The sequence below is a fragment of the Acipenser ruthenus genome, chromosome 2, assembly GCF_902713425.1.
Source record: "Acipenser ruthenus chromosome 2, fAciRut3.2 maternal haplotype, whole genome shotgun sequence".
NCBI classification, from domain to species: Eukaryota; Metazoa; Chordata; class Actinopteri; order Acipenseriformes; family Acipenseridae; genus Acipenser; species Acipenser ruthenus.
This window is the reverse complement of record NC_081190.1, coordinates 18,103,244-18,129,214: the sequence shown is the minus strand read 5'-3', so window position 1 is coordinate 18,129,214 and position 25,971 is coordinate 18,103,244. Positions and strand designations below refer to the sequence as shown.

At 37.0% G+C, this 25,971-nt stretch overlaps 1 protein-coding gene across 7 annotated transcripts in view; it reads right to left on the bottom strand.

The window, feature by feature from the left end:
• Positions 1–12,683: 12,683 nt before the first annotated feature.
• The window catches only part of LOC117409576 (PH and SEC7 domain-containing protein 3), a 102,075-nt gene continuing 88,787 nt past the window's right edge, over positions 12,684–25,971 (bottom strand). For all 7 annotated transcript variants that reach the window (XM_034015836.3, XM_034015838.3, XM_034015837.3 and 4 more), the window contains 4 exons: positions 22,008–22,165; positions 21,149–21,293; positions 19,927–20,070; positions 12,684–15,930 (listed from right to left, as the gene is read on the bottom strand). In XM_034015836.3, coding sequence (XP_033871727.3) covers positions 15,715–15,930; positions 19,927–20,070; positions 21,149–21,293; positions 22,008–22,165 — 663 coding nt within the window. In that variant the 3' untranslated portion in view covers positions 12,684–15,714. The remainder of the gene's footprint in view (positions 15,931–19,926; positions 20,071–21,148; positions 21,294–22,007; positions 22,166–25,971) is intronic.

The following is a 25,971-nucleotide window of genomic DNA, read 5'->3' as shown; positions in this document are numbered from 1 at the left end:
ACAACCATGATAGGAACCTGTTTATGTGCAAAATGACAAGATGACTGCGTGTGTTAGAGAGGGGCTGCATGTATTGAAAATGAAATAAGTTTGTTATTGAATGACTCGAGTCAGATGGAGACTGTGGTGTGAGTCGAGTCACGGTCACGTCTTTTGAGCAGGGAGTCGAGTCGAGTCACGAAAATTGTGACTTGATTCCGAGTCGAATCATTGACTCGAGTCACTACAACTCTGATTATTACAGATAGAGGCACAACTTATTTGACAAAAGTTTTTTTACGATCTATAGAATAAGTCAGATCTTTCTGAATATGGAGGAAGAGGAGGTGGTTTAAATGCTGTTCAGTTATCGTAGGTATGTTTTCAACCATCAAAGGCACGAAACGCTGCGCTCAGCAGTAGCTTTAAACATTGGCAGTAGCTTTAAACAAAGCCCCCCGGGCTTTGGTGCCCCTGATGCCTACCCCAAAGAAAACTGTATAATAAATGTGCCATGACTGAACTTAATCGAAAATATGCAATGTGGCCAGAGAAACTGACATTTAACATTTTGTTCTCAGATGCTGAAAATGCATTACTCAACACCAGTCCTGTAGCTTTTCACTTGGCCTTGGTTTAAGTTTGCCAACAAATCCTGCCGAGTGATGCAGGAAGTTTTAAGTGATGTTACATTTGTTTAAGTTTTATTGCAATACATTTTAAGACTGTAGATTTGGTATTTTAATTTTAATGATTTAAGCATTACAAATTAAACTGCCCTGGCTGTGAATTGCAATTGCGGTAATTGTATGAATATGACATGTTATATATTTTTTTACCTTATAAGAGTTTTATGCTTTTTAGAGTGTTTTCTTTTTACTTATTATACTGTGATGACCGTTTTTTAAATTATTTTTTATACAAATATTCTGTGCGTTGCTGCAGCACGGCATACTACTACCCATTTCGAACATGATTCATGGCACTGATTCATTTCAACCAATGGCAATAACACAATGACACGATTAGAAATTCAGGGCCATGTTTCCAAAGTGTTTTCTGTAATACAGAAACAGTGGTGTCAACTTTACTTACCAAAGTGTACAACACATGGAAATAAGCAGTTAGATTTGTTTTGTTTTTCAGACTGCACTTAAAGATATTTTTTTTTAATGATTCTGTAGTCAGCAGTAATACGTTTTTTCCAGCAAATTTGTAGCTTTAAAGACAAAGCATAGGAACTGTTTTGCACTGGGGGAAGGATAAATGACATACAATTTAATTTAGAGTTTAAATGTTATTGTTTTGTTTTGTTTTATTTGTTAGAAAATGATCATAGAGCCATGTTATAGTGCAATAACCCACTCCAGGGTTTGCTCTAAGACATATCGTACTGCACTTCTGGGTGGCTGAAGGCACTCAGCCCCAGGCCTGTCGTGGGTTACTGCTGACTAAACTAACTGTGACTTACTTTTTCTTATTTGTTAATACTCATTAACACTATTTTTCCTTAAAAAGTAATTGCTGCAGAAAACACATTTTTCTCCTTGCAGATTTTAGGAAATTAAAGACTGGAGTAAGTGCTTTGAAAGTCCGGCCCAGAAGATATTAAGGATACAGTTTACTGGAGGTTATAAATCATTTGGGGTTGAATTTTTTCACATGTATTACCCATTCAAAAAAAAAAAAATGGGAGACTTTTTCTTGCTCAATTATTTATGCAATAAGTATAGCCAGTCAAAGCTGGAAATAAGTACTGCATTTAAAATGAGGATTTACATGAGAGCAGAAAAAAAACAACATGTCAGCAGACTTTGTGGGGCGTTTTCTGTTTTTATCATTTTGAGGAAGTCAATGCAGTATTAAAAAGGCAATACAAGCTGGTTCAGAGGCACTTGAGAGGTTCCTAACCATGGGCACAAGCTTGTCCTGCTGCTGTATGCTTCTGATTTTGAACATCATCTTCTAGACTGATTGAAAGGAGACAGGTGATATGCCTGTATGGATTTCAATCACACAGTTTCAGTTCAGTTTTCTTAAAATGTATTTTTGCATTTCAGTATTTATTACTTCTAAAGGGTTATTGCTTATTCCTACGCAGTCTTCCTACTCATTGTTCATAATAATTTTCAAACCTGACTGCAAGCAGGTAACCAGGCAACAGACACAATGTCGAGGGATCAAAAGGAGAAGTATGATTAAAATCAAAACAATGAAATAAGACCTTCAATATCCGCTTTAAAACCATAAAATGGTAGGAACATAACACAGGTTAATAAGATCCAGCATCTGTCTAGAGGCGAGCTGGCCAAGTCTCTATGACAACCAGAGAGATAAGGAGTGGTGACCCTGTTCTTTTGAGTTACACTTATTTATAATTGCACTGCAACTTCACAAATTGTAAACAGAAAATGATAACTATAGCAACATAAAGTTTGAAGCCATGCTCGACCAAGCCGCTAGCTCAATCCAGCTATTGTGAGCAATGAGTTATATTGTAAGTCTGAAAAAACTTTAAGGTCAGAAAAAGAAGAGGCTGCCTTTGTTTCAGTTAGTTTGTATAGTCAGTGAGAGAGAGGAAAGGCAGCATGTAACATCTTGAACTGCCAGATGCTAATAACATCCAGCAAATACCCATATACATGACTCCTGTCATAAAAGGGAAAGGCAGGCACTTGAATTGGCCTCTGCTAACAACATCCAGAAAACCCACAACTACTGCAAATTGTTGCAACTGGAGAAATAAACAGCAACGTATTGTAGCGTTCTGGGGAAAACAAAAGGGAGGCAGACCACAACACAGCCCATAGCATTGTGCAAGCTTCCCCTTTATACCCCAAAACCCAGTGAAAACATATAACATTTAGACATAACAAGACATGTTATTGGACAACATTCACAAGCACATTGGGACTCGATCAGGCCCCCCCCCCCCCCCCCCCCACAGGTGCACTCGTTCACATGCACAGGCACTCAGGACATTGACAAAACACGGAACAGCGACACAAAACCATATAAAACATAACAATAGTGAGGCTGTGTGGTCCAGTGGTTAAAGAAAAGGGCTTGTAACCAAGAGGTCCCCGGTTCAAATCCCACCTCAGCCACTGACTCATTGTGTGACCTGCGCAAGTCACTTAACCTCCTTGTGCTCCGTCTTTCGGGTGAGACGTATTTGTAAGTGACTCTGCAGCTGATGCATAGTTCACACACCCTAGTCTCTGTAAGTCGCCTTGGATAAAGGCGTCTGCTAAATAAACAAATAATAATAATAATAATTATTATTATTATTTATTTCTTAGCAGACGCCCTTATCCAGGGCAACTTACAATGGTTACAAGATATCACATTATTTTTACATACAATTACCCATTTATACAGTTGGGTTTTTACTGGAGCAATCTAGGTAAAGTACCTTGCTCAAGGGTACAACATAATAATAATAACACAAATAGTCCAGATCTTTACAGTATGAATAACTGGAACTGTCAGCTACACAGAACATCAAGCAAGCACCCTGAGTGATTCAATTGGAAGAAAGCTCAAAGATTGTCTGGAGGATTTCAATTACAAAAAGTGCCACTTGCTAGGATCATCATTCAAGAAAAGGACAACTAATAATTAAAGACTTCATTAATGGACTGAACTGACCTACTGGGGATCGGTCAATTGTACTGGAAGAATATCTGTTGTTGTTGCACAAAGCCGGGAAGGGACACCGCCCTGCCAGGTCTCACGCTGTATCAACCCTGCAATCTGAATGAAGTGTCTTCTCAAATTGAAATAAAGAATAGAGAATCACAGAAACTACATTTGGGGAATGTAATACGTGTATATTTGATGTTGTGAAATGTAATGGGGGGGTCATATATATATTTTTTTATAAAAAGGGCTAGTTTAACTCTTAGAATAGTTACAAGGCGATCTATGAACTTGAATAAGGGGTGCTGGTTTTAAATTCTCCTCCCTGCCCAGATTGATTGCTTCAGGTGGGAGCAATCAGTCAATTAATGATTCAATTATCATCCAGCCACTTGGCATAAAAGGAGGCCTCAGCCGCCCATTTGGGGGAGAGAGTTCTAGAAGAGAAGAAGTGTTTTTGTGTGTGTGCTGTGGGTTTTTTGACCAGTGAAGGCAACGCCCAGCCTGGAAGCTTTATTTTGTAAGTTTTGCTTTTTGTTTTGTGTTTATTTTATGTTTAAAACCTTTTTGTTTGGCCCTTGTGCCTGTTTATTTTGGATTTTTGTGAATTAAAAACTTTATTTTTGAACTTTATACTGTCTCTGAGTCTCAAACCTCGGTTATCCTTGTCACATTTTATTTATATATATATATAAAAAAATTATATAGATAAAGAATTAAGTGTGGTTTTGTAATATCCTACTAATTGAAATTCACTGAATTTATATTAATTTATTTACTATATAATTATTCTAATCATTATCCTGCTTGCATATTCATATTATTATATGTACTGACTTACGAATAATGTTAGTTCTTATAGAAAGACACATTATAAACAATTAATGTATTCTAGTTTACACACGTAGTTAATATTTACACTGAAGACTGTTATTGCTAACTGAGATTAATGTGCTGATTTATGTTATTTTGAGATTAATATTATTTTCTAACTTTGTACCATATTTTATTTACAGACGTTTGATAAAATGTATGAAAGATATAACTGTTGTGTGTTTTATTGTGCAATTGTTTCCTCGCCATCTTGAGATCCACTGGGAGAAATCTATAGCTAAGAGTGCTAACTGAATTAAACGATTTACACACATGAATGAATGGTTTTTAATTGCGTATGCGAAACACCAATTCTCCCTACAAAATACAAGTTGAACCATTTACTGCAAGTCATCTTGGGTAGTAATTATCTACTTTGTGGTTTTTTTTTTTTTTTTTTTAAATAAACCTTTTAGTCATACTTTGCCAAAAGATTTTTGAACAGACCACGCAGAGAACCTGCTTTCAGTTTGTTGATGAAGGCAAAGTCATGCTATTCTCTTCAAAATTACATTTTTTTTTTTTTTAAATCCCATGAAAGAACTGTTAGACAGAAAGTTTGTTGCATCATTTCAGATGGTTTTAGTTCTCCCACCTCAGCACTAAATTAATTCATACACACAAACCTCTGATTGCATTCCATGTTACCTGCATCCTAAAAGCCATTTTAGTTAACACTTCCAAAAAGATGAGCGTACCTTTAGAAGAAACACAACTGAGGTAGTCTTGATTGTGAGAAAAACAAGTACTCTCAACACTTTATTAACTCTTTATCTTAAATCAGTGACTGTTCATTTCAGGAAAGGTCATTACTAGCCCTTATACTAGATACTCCCTTGCATCTCCTTGATTGGTTCTCTCTAATCAAGCTAGAGAGCCCTTAACACCAGAGTCCCACGTCTTGTCACTACAATACCACACCGGTAACACTTCCATTGTTCATAGGTCACAACAGACGGGGATTATATTGTACACTTGTGAATCACATACTTGCAAACACAATAATAATGCTGATTCATGCTGCCAATATATATATAAAAAAAAAAAAAAGAACTGTATTTTAACCTGAGTAGTATTTAATATATTTTTCATAATTAAAATAGTTTGCCAATGAAAATTACATTAAGTGTCTCTAATTACGGTGTATTTATATTGTAGTTACTTTGTAAATATGTGTGTACTTACATATAATTACAATTGTATTATGCAGTTACAATGTATTTAATGTGTCTTTTGGCACAATATAACCCTAACCTTAACCCTATCCCTAACTATTACCCTAATCCTAACCCTATCGCTTTTTAAAGAGAAGTCTCTTCCAGTGAGAAATCCCATCGAAGGAGAAATTAAAACAGCATCTCCAGTTTCAATTAACTCCAAAGCCCCAAGGAATTCTCAATAAAAGCAATGGTCTTTATTTAAACATATTTAAAACCATGATAAACATAGTAATGGCTTGCCTTGGGTGTTTGGACTTAATTGAAAGAGGGGTTTCTGTCTTAATTTCTCCTTTGATGGGATTTCTCCCTGGAGGAGACTTCTATTTATCTATATCCCGGGACGAGGCACTCCGGATTTTAAAAGCTGTTCCTGAACACTTTTGTAGTGCTGGCATCCACATTTTTTACATATATAAAGATTTACATATTAAGTACATTGTTACTATGCATAGTAACATTGCAATTATGTGTAAGAATACATGTATTTACTTAGTAACTACAATGTACATGCACTGTAATTAGAGACACAATGTAAAGTGTGACCTTTATTTTTGTTTTACATTTTTTATTAACCTAATGTTCTATGACATTCTAAGGTCATAAAAAAACATCATATAATATTTTGCCTATTATAGATCAAAGTAAGGGCCTGGTCAATAAAGACAATCCATGCAGTATATCTCATGTATTTATTATGGAATGGCATTCTAATATGTCTTTGCAACAAACCCCTGATTATCAGGCATTGTCTTGGTAACTGACTTTGTCTGTTCCTGATGCGGTCCACTACCAAACAGCAATGCCCTCTAATCAGGGCTCCATTGCTCAATTAGACATTTCCAGAATTCATATTGGATATACCTGTGTATTTCTGTTTGAAATGTGTACAACAAGCTGTTACCATTTTTGTCACGTTGGGATGTGATCATGCAGACATTCCAAGGGTTTTTCATTAGAGGATATAGAGGTACACTGTTGCCTGAAGGGTTACAAAAGGGCCCCCAGTTCATTCTACTGTATGAATGCAGTGATGCAGGTACAGCTCTGCTGGGAGAACTCTTATCTGTTTTACTTGTGAGGGCCTGTAGGAACAATAGCTTTATGACTATTGACTGTTAAGTGATGTCAGGGGTCAATAGTTCTTTCAATATTGGATTCTGAGTGGCTGTTTGTAGAGCAATCTGTTTAGTTTTCCTTCAAGAACTGTCCACGGGTAATTACCTCAAATCCTTATGAACCCTAAAACTGCAATGTATTAATACCTATGTATGCCTCCTAAAAGAATATTTAGAAATGTACTGTTATTGTGTTATATCAATTGAAAACATTCTCTACTGTGAACACCAACAGTGTTTATGCCTTGCATAGAACCCCCAGCACCAAAAGACATTATACTCTCAGTAGTGAAATTATACATTATTGGGTTCCCTTGGGGCATCTGAAGGTACAGTCTGTGCTCATTATACCATTTACATTTGTTTTCTTGCGGGTTTCATCACATTTACCTTGTAGTAAAAGTCACTGGGGCTACGTCCTGTTGTACTGTATTCCTCCCCAGAGAGCCGTTTACCTTGCGACACTAAGCTGATATTCAGCAACTGAGAAATGAAAGACGTTTCTAGGGGGGAAAAAAAAAAAGTTTTCTGTTTAATAGCAGCCATTCACCCAGCAGCCTCTCCACAATTATATCCCAAAGTGTGTCCTTCCATCTCAGTCTCAGTGAGAATGGGTAACAAATTGCATAACATCGGAACAGAAAGTAGGCAAGACATAGATAAGATATAGTGCAGGTAGCTGTAAAACATATTGATGCAAAGATGACTACAAAGGACAGTGGCTTTCTAAAGCAGGGATGGAAATAAGGCCCTATTGCACAGCAGTTTGATCCATTCCTGGTTTTACAAGGAGTTTAATAAGACACCTGAGCTTGTTACCTATACACTGTGGCTAATCAAGCTTATTTTAAAACCTGGAATGGGTGAAACTGCTATGGATCAGGTAATGACCGCAATAACCAAAACATTGAATCCAGGTAGTATGGTAGTATCTGCAGAGGAAATGACACAGTATACACTTAGCAAGCAACAAGCATCTCTTCCCATGGACACTCAGTACTGTATTCACTTAAACTCTAGTACAAACACATAAATATACAGGGGAATAGGCATGGTACCAATCTGAGTAATCCAAATTGATTTTAGATGGGATTAATAAGATATATTTGAAATTGTGAAGCATTTTGTAACTACAGAGTTTATAGTACAGAATGAGAAATGGCTTTTGAAAGATTGGAGAATGCAAATAACTTTCAATATTGCGAAGGTCTGTGTAATTAATCAATAATAACCACTAAAGCTTTTTTTTTTTATTAATTTTGTAAAGCGCCCTTCCATGGGTAATTACAATAATTGAATGCTCCTTTTCAGCTTTATAAAATATCCAATAAATCAGGCTGGAAATCATGTTGATAGTTATTCATGCATTTTAATAAATGCTCTGCTCTATTGGTATCTGTTGGTATTGTATTAACATTACAGCTCACTCTGTTAAATGACTTTTTCTACTGTGCCTGGCATTAGATGCCTTTTTCAGGGAGTGTAGAAGCTAAGGCAAGAACACCCATAATTATAGAAACATGTGAGCAGAAGAAATGAAAACCTCTTGCTGTTTAAGTGCGACATTTCCCCGGGGGGAGGGGGGGCATTTAATTACTCCTTGAATGACCTCAGTGTCTTAGGTCCCATGACCTCACAATGCAGACTATTTACAATGCCCACGTACTATTACCTGAGTAGAAACAGCAGGGCATCCCAGCTTCTGTTTTCATTGTTTGTATGTTCCATTAATGGCCCCTGGTATTGCTCATGTTTACTGAAACTAATTAATGTTGTATAAAATAGTCACATAGCTAAGTTTTTCAGAGCGGCCAATCCTAACAAGATGAAATAAACAGATACAGTTATGCAAATATATTTTAATAAATTAGTGACAAATCTGGTCTGAAAGTGCTTTCCTAAATCTCACCTGTTGTCAATTTGCTATCTAGGCTCAGTTTGTTCAGTTTTGAACTAAGTTAAACACATCTTTGCAGGTTTAACCTCTATGAAAAAGAGCGAGACTTGTCTCCATTTGTGGTTACAGATCTTTAAATCTCGCCTCACACACAGCGGTCAGAACTTTCTGTAATTAACCAATCAGTTGCATTGTCCCATGTTCTGAGTAAACGGTATTGCCAGACTGAATGTCTGTTTATAGAATAACAATCTCGTCATTTTTTTGCCTTTTAGAGTCCCTTTTTATATATGTCAAATGTTAACAACCTAGCCAGTGACCCCTGCAGGACCCCACCCAATACTGTCTCACAATGAGACATGTCTAACAGGCACTTTCTGTTACCTTTATCAATTCTTTATTCAACCGTATGCTTTACCTCTGATTTCTGGCTGCTTTAGAAACAGTCTGTCATGTATACTTATTCAAAAAGCATTTGGACAATCCAGACAGATTTTGTCAAGTGTCCTGCTGTTGTCTGCTTTATCAGCAACACCCTGAAGTCCTGGAGGTGAGTGAGGCAGTGTTTCAGGAACCTGAAACCCATCAAATCTATGCTGATATACAGTACATGCTGGTCTGGCTAACATCTTTAATATCTTTGCTTTATCTCACTGCTGGTTTTATAATCATTGTTTCTGCATTGAAGTAATGCACTGTGTTCACATGCTGTCAACATAATGGCTCTGTAATTTGACTTACCCGTTGCTATTATTTGCTTCCTAGTTCTTTGTTCAGTTTATCTAGCTACTGTTAACTCTCTTTTACTTGGGTGCCATTCATCTAACTTTTGTTATGCATATAAAGGTGAATCGAAAGGGCTTAAAAAAATGAGTATTCTCCAATTTTTGCCTCGGTTCTGTTCTTCATGAAATAATTGAAACTTGTTTTTAATGTTTAATCTCAGCAAGGTTCATAGCCACTGCCCAGCTGCTGAAGGTCATTTCAACTCGCCTGTTCAATATTCCACAAGGGCTTCTTGCATCATCACTGTGAGACTCCAGGTGAGAGTGAGGCTAATTGCATTATTAGTCTCACCTTCTACACCATTGTGAGTGTCCCTGCTGTCAATGAACTCAACCAAGCACAATTGTAAGCAGGGGAACCAAATAACATGAATGACACGAGGATAAGAGAACAATCCATTTTCCAAGGCCTTTCCGTTCTACCGTTGCACTGCATACACAACAGTTACATACTTCGTATTCTTTGTCCTTCATCGCTAAAACAGATAGGGTTGGATATAAAATGGTTTACTGCATACCATGACTAAATATACAGAGAATCTAAAAACAGGCTAGGAGAAAATAATTTAATACACACACACAGTACGTACTGGTGGTAAAGCTAAAGCAATCAGTGGCTTATGTAGTTTTATTGTTTTAAAAAGTCTTTTTTTAATGTAAATGTTGTTTCAATTGCATTTCAGGACATATATTGTGTCACTTTGACTGAGAATCAATATCCTGGGTATGTCAGAACAAAAACAAATGTTTCCAGTATTTCCAGATCATCTGCACTCGGTACCTACTGTGTTTTCACTAGCCACTTTTAAATGTGCCTCACAAAGTGCACCACGCCAATCTGTAACCTGGCAGATAAGGACTCCTCTTACTCAGTTCACTGCCACTACTGTTTGACAGGGGGCAAGGAAAATGACTTTGAATGGGAGCTCATACTTGACAGTGTGCATGACAGATCATTCTGTTAGGCACTCCTGTACCATTTTTCATGCAGATATTCAGTTAACATTAGCCAGACTGGTATACATTAGTCTTGCAAATGAGTCAGAGGCAGATTGAAGGGCTTGCATTGTGTACAGAAGATCAAATCACTCAGCTAATAATACAGCAATGTGAATATAATGTGAGTGTACAGCTTGATTCATCAGTACTAGTCAATAAAATGGCTATATATTTTTCAAATTATATTTTTATTATCTACCTTGCCCAGCTTTTGTATACAACGGCTGATAACTGTTGTAGCTTCTTTTCATCTACCCTTTACACCTTTATTTTGATAACATAAGCAACCATGATATGGCTGTTTTTTTATTGAATGAATAGCAAATAGAATGCAAGTCCTAATTAGAGTATGCTAATTCAAGTATTAAATCAGTGATTACTTTGTTTCCTACTGTTGTTTTTCCCAAACAGTGACAATCTAAACACCATTCAGAAACAAACTATTAATCCTGACACTGTAAAATTGGCAAATTGCCCATTGCATTGTATTACATTTAAACCAAAATAAATGTAACACGGTTAAAATATAGGCGGTTGCATCTTTTGAGCGCCACTGTTTATAATGATCAGAATAGATCACTGTTTGCAAGGCCGAGACGGTTCATCTTCCAGGAAATCATTTGTTACATCAAAACAGGCAAACGGTATGACTGCTTTGGATTTTTTTTTCTTTTAAAATGTAGTGTTACATTTATAGTCACTGACAGGCAGTGTAGCTTTCCCTTTGGGGTGAAATAATTTGGCACCTTTCTGTATTATAATGACCTTCTAATTACCATTTTTCTATGGGTTCATCTGGCTTTTTGAGGGTTTCAATACCTAGATCTCCTGAGGGTTACCTAAATGAATAGGCTGCAACATTTTTCATATTGTATGTTGGTTGTATTGGTGAGATAATTCAACGTCTAAAAAGCAAATAGGTATTGCTGTATTCCAGAGAACTGTATAACGTTATTATTGTTACTATTATAATATTTAAACGTTCAGTTGACTAGCTGGTACAGTACAGTAGGGGTCTACATTGCATTTACAGACATGAATCAATTTTACAAATCTGACTTTAAATTGTTGAAATCTTCTGACTTCAGCATTAGACCTCCACAAACATCTGAGTATGTACTGATTCCCCACATGCAACATGGTTGTAACTGAAAGTAATACACTTTTGAATGAATAAATGAATAAATACATAAATAAACAAACATATCCCATTTGTAGCAAGGACAGGTCCCCGCCCCGTTACACATTCATATTTTGCAATCGTGCTAGGTTCTTAACAACTCTGACTTTAAATTCTAATGACTTTAGATTCTAAATACTTACTTCTGTAGCCTCCAATGTACTCAATGTTGCAAATGTATATTAAATCAATTTCATGATTGTATTTTAATATTGTTTTTCAGTGTCAAAAGCTACAACCTTCCTACAGTTATTAGTTTTCGGCATATTATGTAGAAATAATGGTGTTTGTATATAAACCCGCAAAACACATTCTAATATTGAAAACGCTGTATACAAAAGTTAGGTCTGGAAAGAATGAATCAACTTCCTACAAAAAGACCGTCAAGATGGTCTCTGCTTTTTCTTGCAAATTGCTACTAGTTTCATTATTGTAAAGTAGGTTGTCAATATAGTTTGAGGGCCCCTAGGGGTTGAAAACGGTAATTACAATCTGAAATCTGACAAATACACAGTAATTAACCACATAAAGAAGATTATACTGTATTTTGGTAAATATGGCAAATAGACCACCCCCACCCCAAATATCTACCAAATTTCAAAATGAATCCATAGCTGGTCGTTGATGGATAAGTGGTTTTAGTTCTTAGTCAATGGTACTTTAAGAAAAGCTATTTCACAAGCTATTTTACCTACTTACAATACAGACTTAGTTTAAATGCAATAGGAACCAAGTTCGTATCCAAGTATTTAATTCTACAAAAACAGATCCAAATCAGATCAGATACTACTAGTCTGAGAAGGTCAGAAACAGAGAATTGGATTAGAATTATGTGACCTTGAACTGGAGGTCAAGTCAAATGTCTTGGTCTATCTGTGCGACAATGACCTCCATAACCTACTTAGTTTGTGAGTTATCGAGTGTGAAAGATGGACAGACAGACCTCCTCCTTTAGGAAATGAAGTAGACGTAAATAATTGAGGAACAAAAATATTAAGATGAAATACAATATTTTATTTGAGTCCTTCTGAATTGTATATATTATCTGAAACTTCAACGTTGTTTTATTTTTCTTGACATAAAAAATAACCATTTCCAATGCCAATAGTATTACTAACAACCAACAATACAGCCTGTAACTATAACAAAACAGAGTGACAGTTATATTCAACAACATTTACACAGTTAAGGATTGTACAATATCACAGTTTTCAGAAATGTTCCAATGCATATGTGTGTGTGTTTAGATTAATAGAGCCATTCTGGGACTAAATGTGCATACTGATATGTAGGGTAAAAGCACTCATAAGCACATGTATAAATATATTTGGATGCTTCCATGTCTATAGTGGATATATTTAAATACAATTAACAATACCCTATTTTGTTATCCTTCACAGATTAGACTTATTAAAACACGTTTCTTCAACCGTTCTAGAAAATACATGTTGATTTCATTAAAGGGAGTGTGTTTTGTCTCAGTAGAATAACAATCAGAAATGTAATGACCAAAACGACCATGATAAGATAAAAAGGAACAATCACAGTTCAACATCACCAGCTGACGTCTACCAGAACTTACTTTAAATGTATTCTTGCTTAGCAAAGCTAACAAATTTAAACCATTACATCTTTCACAATCAAAAAGATACTATAAAAACAGCAGAAGAATATTTGAACATTAAATAGATCCAGATTTGTATTTGTCAGGTATAGTTTATAGTGCAGTGCATCCAAAATTACACCAAGAATCGCACCTAACATTGTCTTTTTAAACAGCAGTTAGGAAATCGTACAGCTAGTTTTGAAATTGTCTTCGATTAACTCCAACTGTAGTAGTAACAGTTTGAAAAGTTAGTTACCAGCATTTGAGCCGTTAGATTTTAAGATATTACAAATAAACCTAGCACTGTAAAAATGTACCCTTTTATTGTCCTGTACAGTATCTTGTACATATCGGTTCCAATACTCTACATAACACAATGTATGATATGCAGCTTCAGTTTAGCCAATATGGGACTTGGTTTAAGCTGATGCTATTCAATAAGATATTTCAATCCTTCACAAAATGTCGTAATAATATATTATTGCTACAAAATGTATTCAGAATGTATTTTATGTGGGTATAACAAGTTACATTTTATAGTAAATCAATGCCATTTGAGTGGAAAAAATCTATTATAGTTTTCAATTGCAATCTGAACAGTAATTGTAAGTTGAATCTGTTAAAGTATGTGTTTATTGTTACCACTTGTAATATGAGGACTCAACTCTTAATTTTTTTGTTCTAGTGCAGTCTTTTATAACAATCTGATCACCATCTTTTCCAACTTGTTTAACAACAAAATCAATCAGGATGACACATGGGATTTCAGTAAATTACTATGGCATATTTGTACCTTGTAAGAATGTGAATATTAAAATTAGCTTTATATACCTGCAAGTACCATAAGTGAAATCGAGGGATAGCCTCTAAAAAGACACATTTCTATTGAAGCTAAAATTGATATTTAAATAGACAGTATGCTTGTAGTGGGGCCATCAAACTCACAACTTGTAGTTTCTCCTTTAAGTTCAAGATCTTGCTTAGACTTTAAATAAAACCGCTCCGTCAAAACTTAACGGCAATAGAGATGAAAGCAAACCTGCAGTTTGTTATGTGTGCCTCCCACCCCCTTCTCTACTGCACAACTGATCTGAATGATCCAAGAGCCATGAAAGATGAAAAAACAAGTAGGTAAGCAGATACTGCTAGAATTTCCATTCCGAAAGTGACTTCTACGTGTAACACTAATGATACCCATCTAGAAAAGTGCACACACTGTCATGCTGTCTTCTGCATTGAGGTATTAACACAAGCTAAGTATCAGTCTACCCCTTATAAAATGTTTGAAACAGATTTAAAACTAATTTATAAAGTGCACTATAAATACTAGTTCTGTCTTTACAATATAACATATATCAAATTAGAGTTCAAAAATCCACATAGAAGATTATAAAAGACACACATTAGGATAGCTGGCATTTACACTACTTAAAGAAACAGATATATTCTTTTTTTAAACAGATTGGATAAAATAAAACGGCTCAGCTATAGAAATGGAAAACTCTGGTTCCTACATTAACCTTCGATGTTCATACTTGAGTCTAGAGATTAACATTTGACGACATACACACTTAAACAATATAAATGGTTGTAATGACTAGTTAAAAATCAATGCATACCTTACAGATAATAATGTACAGCTCTAATCTACAATGCGGTTTTTAAGCCTGTGTGGATGATGGAACAGCACATTTATTGTGGTAATCGGCTAAGCCATAAAACTTTGGATTAACAACCAAGGTTTTTTTTATTTTATTTTTTAAATAAAGATTTTCTTTCACTTTAAAAGCAAAGCAAAAGTTTGTACACCTTTAATACTTTTCAGTAGTGAAAAATGAATCGCAGTCATTATTTACACCCTGATATTTAATTCTTAATTTTAAACTAAACTCATTTTAACACTTTAAAAAAGGGACCCCATTTAGAGTCTCCTCTCATAACATGTTGAAGTGTGCCCTTTTATTTGTCATCTACGTGAAAACTACAAATACCTTAAACAGGTTAACTACCAATCAAGTCTGTCCGCACTGGCATTTTCTTTTAATACTTTTTATACACAGATGTTGGTTGGGTATGTTTCACTAAACTGAAGGATAGTACAATACTTTTTTTTTTTTTGTACTGAAAAGGCAGAGAAATGATTGTTCTGAAACATACCTGACAGTTGAGCAAGGACAAGGAAAGTGTCACTTATCTGAAAGCTTCAGAGCAAAATAAAATCTACAACAATTTATACAACAAGCAACAAAAAAAATATACAATATAAATTGCCACACAGGCACCAGTCAGTCAAGGACTATTATATTATTTGTCCATCACTGTTCATTTATAACAGTTGCCAGATAAATAAATTACTTAAAACATATTTCACAAACATCTGTATCTGATGGGCTTGTTTTGTTGCATTCCTTCCGTTTCCTAGGTGACCTTTTCCTTAGAGCTGGGTGTTTCAGGCCGGTAGTCCTTCCTTTCTGAGACATTGCGCTTGACCTTTGCGCTGGCTGGCGATGACTCCTGGTTTAGTGATGGACTTGACTGGGATTTCTTCAGTCCACTGCTGTCACTTTCTTTGCCGCTAAGTATCTCTTTTACTCCCTCCTTCAGAAGTTTAACATACATCTCATAGCGGTTCTCCTGTCGGGGAGGAAAATGATAACAAATGAGCTACAAAACACAAACACACTTACCAAGATGACATCTACATTGTTTAAATGTATCCGTTGAACAGTAAAACGTGATTCATTACCAAGGAGCTTTAGGTAAATGGGGTAAACTGGACGAAATAAAACACCACACAGAAGAGTACAATGCACATTATGATGGGCTTGCCTAATGTTTTTTATTAGACTAGGGACAGTCAAGAGGCTGTAAATTAACATTAAACATTGTTATTTATTCCCTTAATAAGAAATGTTGTGTTACCATATTTAATTAGTTCAACACATCAAGAATGTTTGGCACAGTTAAACAGGGAGTTTCTTGCTTTTCAGATATTTTCATATTATGACAACAAGGACTTTCAAGATTGTACGTCCTGTTGAATTTAAGAGTACTAGAAAACTAGGCCTGCTCTACACTTTGAGGATTACTCCTTAATAAGCTATGCAAAATCATTCCTCATACTTTCACAGACTGCCACAGCCAATCATGTTCTAAATAGAGCTGCCATTATCCAATGGTAGACGCTCGCTATGCAAGCAGGGATTAGGCAAATGATGGTGGCATGATGAACAGGTTTCTATTGACAAGTCACTATAAGATTGTGTCTATTGTTACAAACATGTATCCCTAATGTTACTTTGTCTAAAGGCAAGTAGGCTACCTACAGACAAATACACACTTTGCCAGGCTACAGTACCTGCATACATTTTTTAAAATATTTTTTTAGATAATGCTGAGGAATACCACACAGGAACAATTATCCTTTATCAAAAATACATGATGAAAATGCAACTAAAACCATGTGGTACCAATATGGTTAGAGCCACTGCCAAGAATTGTGCGTTCAACCTGTTTGTGTCACTCAAGATTATATTGGTCAGTCTCTTCTGATTTTCAGATGCAAACACCAGAAGCGACTTTTAAAGTGTTTGTATATAACAGTTAATTCTTCATAAGATTCCGTGTACAGCGAGATAAGTACATTTTTCCTAGACTAGGATTCTGAATAGTAATATTAACATGCTGGGTAGCATACATGCTTGATTTTCAGGGCTTAATGTTTTAAACATGAGCTCAGAGAGTTTACTAGCACATACCACTACCATACTGTAGGAGGGTGCCCCACCCCAAACTATCAATTTGGGTTGGAAATGTTTATTTATCAAAAGGATACTCAAACATTTCTTGGATACAATTTTCTTAACCCTACTGTACATACTCCATGTTCTACATACATTAAAAACCAGACAACAGCAGTTTTATTATATACATGTACCCATTTAGAACCAGAGAACACAAACAGAATACAAGTCTGGAAGGAATACATGAGAAATAAATGGAGTTTATAAAGCCAAATAAAAAGAACTGTTATTGAATTCAAAGTCAATTTGTGTGCAGCTCACTAGTATTCCACCACATCTTACGTGGTTTCTCCCACTGCCAGGAAATGTGGGAGAAAGAAACAAAACTTGAACACGCCTGCACAGAAATACACATTTACATCTACTAAAAACATATTACTTTCAAATCGACTTTCAATAGGTCCTTAACATCATTGAGATAATTTTTTCCAAGATAAGATATTTCAATCTCTACAAATCTGTTGAAGTTCAGCTTTTGGACATCCTGTTGATGCTTGCTCATGGGAACAGGAAGTCACTTGTGGTATGGCACTAAACTGCTCAGAAAGTTTTGAATTACATGGTCTCATTTCTCATACTTGTGTTCAATACCTACTACAAAATTGAATTCCTAAATGATTTCCAACTTGTCTGTCATTCCACACACACACAGAAACACATTAAAAGGTCATCAGAAGAGTGAAGAATGGAATCGATAGATACTGCTTTTCTGTTATTCATCTGACATGACTGCAACAGAGTTCAGTATTCCTCTGTACACTCAAGACACTTTTTCTTTAAATGCACAGGATGGATAACAAATCACTGGGATTGGCGAGATAAATATAATTTAAAAACAGGAATCATATATATATACATATATACATATATACACACACACACACACACCAGTACTGTGCAAAAGTTTTAGGCAGGTGTGAAAAAATGCTGTAAAGTAAGAATGCTTTCAAAAATAGACATGTTAATAGTTTATATTTATCAATTAACAAAATGCAAAGTGAGTGAACAGAAGAAAAATCTACATCAAATCAATATTTGGTGTGACCACCCTTTGCCTTCAAAACAGCATCAATTCTTCTAGGTACACTTGCACACAGTTTTTGAAGGAACTCGGCAGGTAAGTTGGCCCAAACATCTTGGAGAACTAACCACAGTTCTTCTGTGGATTTAGGCAGCCTCGGTTGCTTCTCTCCCTTCATGTAATCCCAGACAGACTCGATGATGTTGAGATCAGGGCTCTGTGGGGGCCATACCATCACTTCCAGGACTCCTTGTTCTTCTTTACGCTGAAAATAGTTCTTAATGACTTTCGCTGTATGTTTGGGGTCGTTGTCATGCTGCAGAATAAATTTGGGGCCAATCAGATGCCTCCCTGATGGTATTGCATGATGGATAAGTATCTGCCTGTACTTCTCAGCATTGAGGAGACCATTAATTCTGACTAAATCCCCAACTCCATTTGCAGAAATGCAGCCCCAAACTTGCAAGGAACCTCCACCATGCTTCACTGTTGCCTGCAGACACTCATTCGTGTACCGCTCTCCAGCCCTTCGGCGAACAAACTGCCTTCTGCTACAGCCAAATATTTTAAATTTTGACTCATCAGTCCAGAGCACCTGCTGTCATTTTTCTGCACCCCAGTTCCTGTGTTTTCGTGCATATTTGAGTCGCTTGGCCTTGTTTCCACGTCGGAGGTATGGCTTTTTGGCCGCAAGTCTTCCATGAAGGCCACTTCTGACCAGACTTCTCCGGACAGTAGATGGGTGTACCAGGGTCCCACTGTTTTCTGCCAATTCTGAGCTGATGGCACTGCTGGACATCTTCCGATTGCGAAGGGAAGTAAGCATGATGTGTCTTTCATCTGCTGCAGTAAGTTTCCTTGGCTGACCACTGCGTCTACAGTCCTCAACGTTGCCCGTTTCTTTGTGCTTCTTCAAAAGAGCTTGGACAGCACATCTGGAAACCCCTGTCTGCCTTGAAATTTCTGCCTGGGAGAGACCTTGCTGATGCAGTATAACTACCTTGTGTCTTGTTGCTGTGCTCAGTCTTGCCATGGTGTATGACTTTTGACAGTAAACTGTCTTCAGCAACCTCACCTTGTTAGCTGAGTTTGGCTGTTCCTCACCCAGTTTTATTCCTCCTACACAGCTGTTTCTGTTTCAGTTAATGATTGTGTTTCAACCTACATATTGAATTGATGATCATTAGCATCTGTTTGGTATAATTGTTTAATCATACACCTGACTATATGCCTACAAAATCCCTGACTTTGTGCAAGTGTACCTAGAAGAATTGATGCTGTTTTGAAGGCAAAGGGTGGTCACACCAAATATGGATTTGATTTAGATTTTTCTTCTGTTCACTCACTTTGCATTTAGTTAATTGATAAATATAATCTATTAACATGTCTATTTTTGAAAGCATTCTTACTTTACAGCATTTTTTCACACCTACCTAAAACTTTTGCACAGTACTGTATATATATATTTTTTTCAGGTATCTGCAACAATTCCCTAAATAAGACAACATCACATTTAACAGATCTCCTTGTAAATGATTAGAAAACAAGTTCATACTTAACTACCTTATAAACTGATATCCAAATACTCCTATATTCTGTGGTAAAATAGATAGAAAAAGATCAATAATTGCAATAACTGTGGTCAAAGTCATTGCAGGCTGCTGCCCTGGAGTGTCAGACAGTAATCAAAAACTATCTGGGACAATCATCAGGTTCTAAATAGTTGGAATAAATTGCTTGGAAGCATTCAGTGAACATGGGAATTGCATGCCTTCTTCATGTCAGCTTGTGTTTGTGCTGACTTACCTCAAACTCCAGATAGTGCTCTTTGAGTCTGTACTCCTCAATCTCCTTTGTTTTGACCTTCTTATCAGGTGGGTAGGATCGGTGTTCAGCCAGTTCAGTGGTGATGTGCTTCAGCTTGGCCTCATGAGATTTTAGCTGTTCTTCCTGCACAGGAGACAATGTCATTCTAATGATGCACTTAATTGCTTATTTTAAGCAGAAAATAAAATAACTAAAACTAAACAAGCAAAACACGGGCAAATCAGAAAACACAATAATAACTAAACTACAGTACACCAGTCTTGGTATTTTAACCTGGAAGTAGAACGGTTTAGTAAGTGTGATATCAATATTTAATATTTAGCATAAATAAAGAACTAACAAAAGGTACTATCAACTAGAAATGATCTACTTCCTGCACATTATTGTTATCAGCAAAGAAATATCTGCTACCCAAAAGTTAATGCTTTTAAGCATTTCTATATAATTGCATTTTAACAAATGCATTTAATGCAGTTGTAGTTTCTCTTCTCTTTTACAAACACCTCCTTCAAAAGACAGCTTCAGATCCCCATTCTGTACCAGCAATTTAAATGCATTTATTATTTTAACCTGGTTAAAATCTCCATCCATTTCAGCTGTAAAAAGTTACTCCGCTCCTGACTGCTTTCCAATATTTAATGTCTTTTCAAACCATTTTTCATATTAAAATGAAATATTTTATACTGATTAGGGCACAATTAACCAAAGGCTTTGTGCATATAAAACAACAGGCTCTGTCTACTGGGTTTGCACAGTAATGTGTCTTGAAGATTTCCCTGCGAAGCAAACAAATCCCCTGTGGTGCAAAAATCCTGTGTGCTGCTGAATTTTAATAGCTTTTTAAACCCAGCTCTTGACTTGTAAAATCCACTTTTAACAGACTTGCTTGCCTACTGAATGTTGGGAATACAAATGACTGTGTTTTACATGCGCCGTGACATTTTCTATTAGCATCAACAGAGACAACCATTTACTAAAGTCTTTACTGCCTGACGGACAGCAAACTACTAAATGTGAAGTAGTTGTTTCCTTGAAAAGCATCAACATTAACCAGTTAATGTAGAGAAACAAGACCAGTTTCCAGGCAGATTAATAATTCTACCCAATACACCAAAACAGTGTATTTCGGTTTATCGATAACATTAACCAAAATGGTTACAGATCAGACACATGAAACAGGAGTACAACACCATTGCCTTACTTGTGACATCCTTGTTGTAGTTGCAGGTAAAAGAGGGCGGCTGAACTTTTTCTGTGAGCCAATCGCAGAGGGAAATGATGGTGCGGAAAACATGGCTGCCACTGAATTGATCTTTCTTATCCAAGATTCCATTTCTTCAGGAGTCCTTGGGGTTAAAAGAGAAATACGCTGTACACTTCTGCTATACTCGCATACAAAGCACACACACACACACACATTGTGAACAGGTTTGATTGTGTGTGAAGGAGGGATTTGAAATTCAAATTTGTTTCAAGAGAAATTAATTTTGATTACAAATATGAGACGATAATGAAGGACATTTAATGGGCTAGACAGATTATATTCCACTTTTATTTTTAAGCCACACTATTGAATAAATTACAAGTTGTCAAATAATGTCAATATTCTAAATGAAATTTCTCATTGGCTTTTAGTCTTGAATTACTTATGCCCTCCTGCCAAAGTAGTAATACTAGGAGATGGAAGATTTAAAAAATCTGAATACTTTTAAAGTGCAAACCCTAAATTACAATAGATTGTCTGGGGAAAGTAGGGGGCATTGTTTTAGTTCACAAAGCCTTAGTGGAATGTGTTATCTAAGTCTGTTTCATTGATAAGCACTTATATTACTTTTTCTTTCAGTAATAAAATAACACTGTAGAATAACACTTGCAGTCTCACAGTACTAACAGTGAAGATAAATGTGTTTTCATTTTATATTCCAACTAGAGCATGAAATTAGATTTCCTTCAAGTAAAGCTCCTTATATTCCCAAAATATCCATACACCCTTCAAGCCCAGGGAGCAAAACATATTCTACAAACTGGAATTGTATAATGCAGGACAACAGCACACATACTGAGCTTGGAAAAGGAAGACTCTCCAATCAGCTGTTTTAAGCTTCAAGACGTTGGGTTTCTTCTCATAGTCTGTTGCCTTTATAGCCATAGCATGATGTACACTGACTGCATTTTTCAAATCGTCTTCTGACAAGGCTTTCTCTGGTTTGTATTCATCCTAGGAGGAATAAAAAGACACCATATAAAATCCAATATCAGTAAACTGGTAAAACACTTTCTCTAGACAAATGTATGGGTAACCACTAGTCTCATTTAAATGCAAAGTACTTATTAAATGCTCATGTCAAGACAACAGAGAACAGTAAGCACAGTGTGTTCATGACATCATCCATGTTCCTGCTGTTTTACTAAAAAGTCAACAGGTGGGAGTCAGCTACGCCAGCAGAAGAAATGACAAGATGGTGTGGCATTTCATTTACGTATATACTGTATGTGTGTAGCACAGCTGCATATTCACACTCCTTCATGGGTTTTATACATTCATAAAAAAAGTTTAATAAAAAGATAAACCAATCCACCTAGCCCTGGTTTCAGTATGAGATTAGACTGAACAAGGAGCTTGCAAGGAAGACATGTGTACCAAACTACAAAACACTGACAGTTTGTTAAATTATTTTCACTAAAGCAAACTATCATAGAAACATAAAAATACATCACAGTAACCTAATAAAGCAGTTCAATTATTTGCCCAATCATATTTCAAATGAGAAATTAAAAGCATCGCTAGGCTTAACAAAATGCCAAATCGATGGGTCAATGTTTATTTTTAGCCCCTACATCAAATTAGTGGCTTTTCAGAAGGTCAAAACAATCTTCCATAATCTTTGTGTATTTGCAATCACAGGTTTCATCTGACAACCACTACATCAAAAAGCAAGCAAGGGGACACAAAGCAGGGGGCGGATGAACATCAACATCAACGTCAACATCCTGAGGCCTAGTTACTGGAACGGCTCCATCACCCATTAATAAATAATATTCCTGTATCATCAAAAATCTTTTTAAAAAACACAAACTGCTTTACCATACCAATCTCTTCCAATATACCCACCTGTAAATACAGGTTGGGTTTTTATAAATCAGCGTGTCTCAAAAAAATGCTAGAATAAGGCAGCAAGCTTTATACAGAGGTAATAGTGGACAGTTGGTTGCAAAATGTACAGATGCATCAGAAGGAGGGCTCCAAAAGCTCTGATAGCTCTCATTTTGGAGAACAGATTTTGCTGTAGACTTTCACCACTAACTAGAGGTGATTTATCTTTGAGGAACCCAACAGGAGGAATTGTTGCAATGTCAAACCAGTCCTGTCCTGGCTTCCCATTTCGGGCCGACACTAACCGCAAAATTCCACAAGCAACACCTTTGACAATAACAGTAAAATGACAAACCACCATCCCTAATCCCTGACAGGTTTTAAGTTGCTAAAAAATACCAGACATGATATACAATACCCATAACAAAGCACAAACACCAGCCCAAAGAATGTGGCTCAACACAAGTAGCTTTACCATCATTAATCAAACTCGATAAAGGTCCTTTGTATGCGCCTTAACCAGGCTATAACTTTAATTAACAGTTATCTTAAAATAGAAATGAATACATTTTAAACCAGGGCTTCTCATTAGAGATATTAAAGATGCCACTGACATCTTAAATGTCAAGCTGAATGACAGGTGATAGAACATCCTGCATCAGTTAATGCAGCATAAATGTACTGACATAAACAACAATGTCCATTGTACAAGTACATTTTATATCTTGGCATATCATTTTAAAACTAGAGATGGGAGTTTTTATGAACAAAAACAAAGCCTATCTAAGGTTTTGAAAACATGAAGTATCAAGTATGATGCGGCATGGCAGTGAAACGTTTAATGGAACCTACTGTAACTAAGAAAATGAAAGAATACAGCTTTGTACCAAACATTAATACAATAACTCGGAGTATTGTCTTTATACAGTAGAAACAATGTAGTCTGCCCCCAGCCTGATAAGGACCAAGCACCATTTGCAAAGTACCTGTTACCTGTTCCAAGTATCTGTTAACACCTTTGAATTTCATGCTGTCCGACTAACCGCCCCCCTGGACCTCTCGCTCACTTTCTCGATGAACTCGACTATCTATTCTCCTCCCTCCCCTCTCTGTCTACCTCAACTGTCCTGTTAGGTGACTTCAATATCCATCTCTCCAACCCCAGCCACTCTGCCGGATTCCTCCCTTTCCTTCACTCCTTCGACTTCTGTCTCTCTCCACACCCCCCCCCCCTACCCACAAAGCTGGCCGTCAACTGGACCTCACCTTCTCCAGGGCCTGCTGCCCCTCCACCCTCTCTGTTATCCCTCTGGACCTCTCTGATCACTATTTCATCTCTTTTTCTCTGTCTCTCCCCTCTCCCTGCTCCTCCTACCACCACTGTCACCTCTCGCCGTAACCTTCGCTCTCTCTCCCCCTATGTCCTTGCCTCCACTGCTCTCTCTCACCTCCTGATGTAACTTAAAAAAAAGGATGGTGAGTAAGTAGATTCAAGAAAATGCACAGAGTCCTTTTCTTCACTCAGTTGTTAGGTTTATTGAAATATGCAGGGAGTCTGGTCCCAGGTACAGGACAAACAGAATACTCGTTCTTACAATTGTTGCATGACATTAAATACCCTTCTGCATAGGTGTCTCTCTCCTCCTCTTTCTCTGACACTTAACCAATAGAAAAGGTACAACTCATTATCCTGTTACCATATATTTCATTTAGTGTGAGTGTGTGTATGTGTGTGTGTGATCTAGTGTGAAGACCTCTGAACTCAGTGTATTCTTCAGACCCCTGGTGCCACAAAGGTCCATACATCTGGTTTTTGTCATCTTCTTGAGACCCTTTGATTCCAGTGGCATTATCTCTTTGGATCTCTCTGAAGTCTTAGAGCCTGGCTCCTTCTGGTCCCCTTGAAAACTAGCTTTATGACCCCCTCATAAACCAGCTGTATTTTCTAAGCAAAAACCTGTTTAACTAGTTTTATACCCCAGTGGACTCCCCAAACGTCTTTCATGTCAGGGCTGGAGGTCAAAGGACTTGTTTGTACAGCCTTGTGCTGCTATTATTTCTTGCTTGCTCAGAGTCAATGCAGTGCAAGTATCTATATGCCCAGAGTATATAGCCAGCCTTCATCTATTACAGCAGTGCTTGCATTTTTGGAACTAACAGTTTCTTCTATCCAATGTTAAATCACTTTTCAGAAAAATAACATGAATACAGCCGTCATTCCTCATGTGTAGCAAACTGCTATTCAATACTTGTTCCATGTTTTCCAACACCTCCCTATCGACTCCTTCTCACAACTCTCTGTAGACTCTGCTACCTCCACCCTCTTTTCCTCCCTCGACTCCCTCTGTCCTCTCACCTCCCGACCTGCTCGCCCCTCCCCTCCCCAACCCTGGCTCTCCTCTGTGCTCCGCTCAGCAAGAACCACACTGCGATCTGCTGAAAAGAAATGGAAGAGAACCAAACTCCCTGCTGCCCTAGACCTCTACCACACTCCCCTCTCCTCCTTCTCCTCTACTCTCTCCTCTGCTAAATGTACTTATTTCCAATCTGTAATCCAAGCCTCCACTAACAACCCACGTAAACTATTCTCTACCTCTTCCTCCCTCCTCTATCTCCTCTGATGACTTTGCCTTTCTTCTCTTCTAAAATCTCAGATATCCGCAAACTCTTTAACACCTCTCCCTCCCCCGCACCTCCTCCTGCTCCAACCCCTTCACCCACTGCATCCCCTACTAACTCACCCTCCTTCTCCACCTTCTCTCCCCTGTCAGACTCTGACCTCTCCTCCCTGCTCCAGGGTCACAAACCCACCACGTGTGCCCTGGACCCCCTCCCCACTCACCTCTTTCAAGCTGCTGCTCCTGCTCTACTTCCCTTCATCTCCTCCCTTCTCAACACCTCTCTCCTTTCTGGTCTCTTTCCCTCTGCCT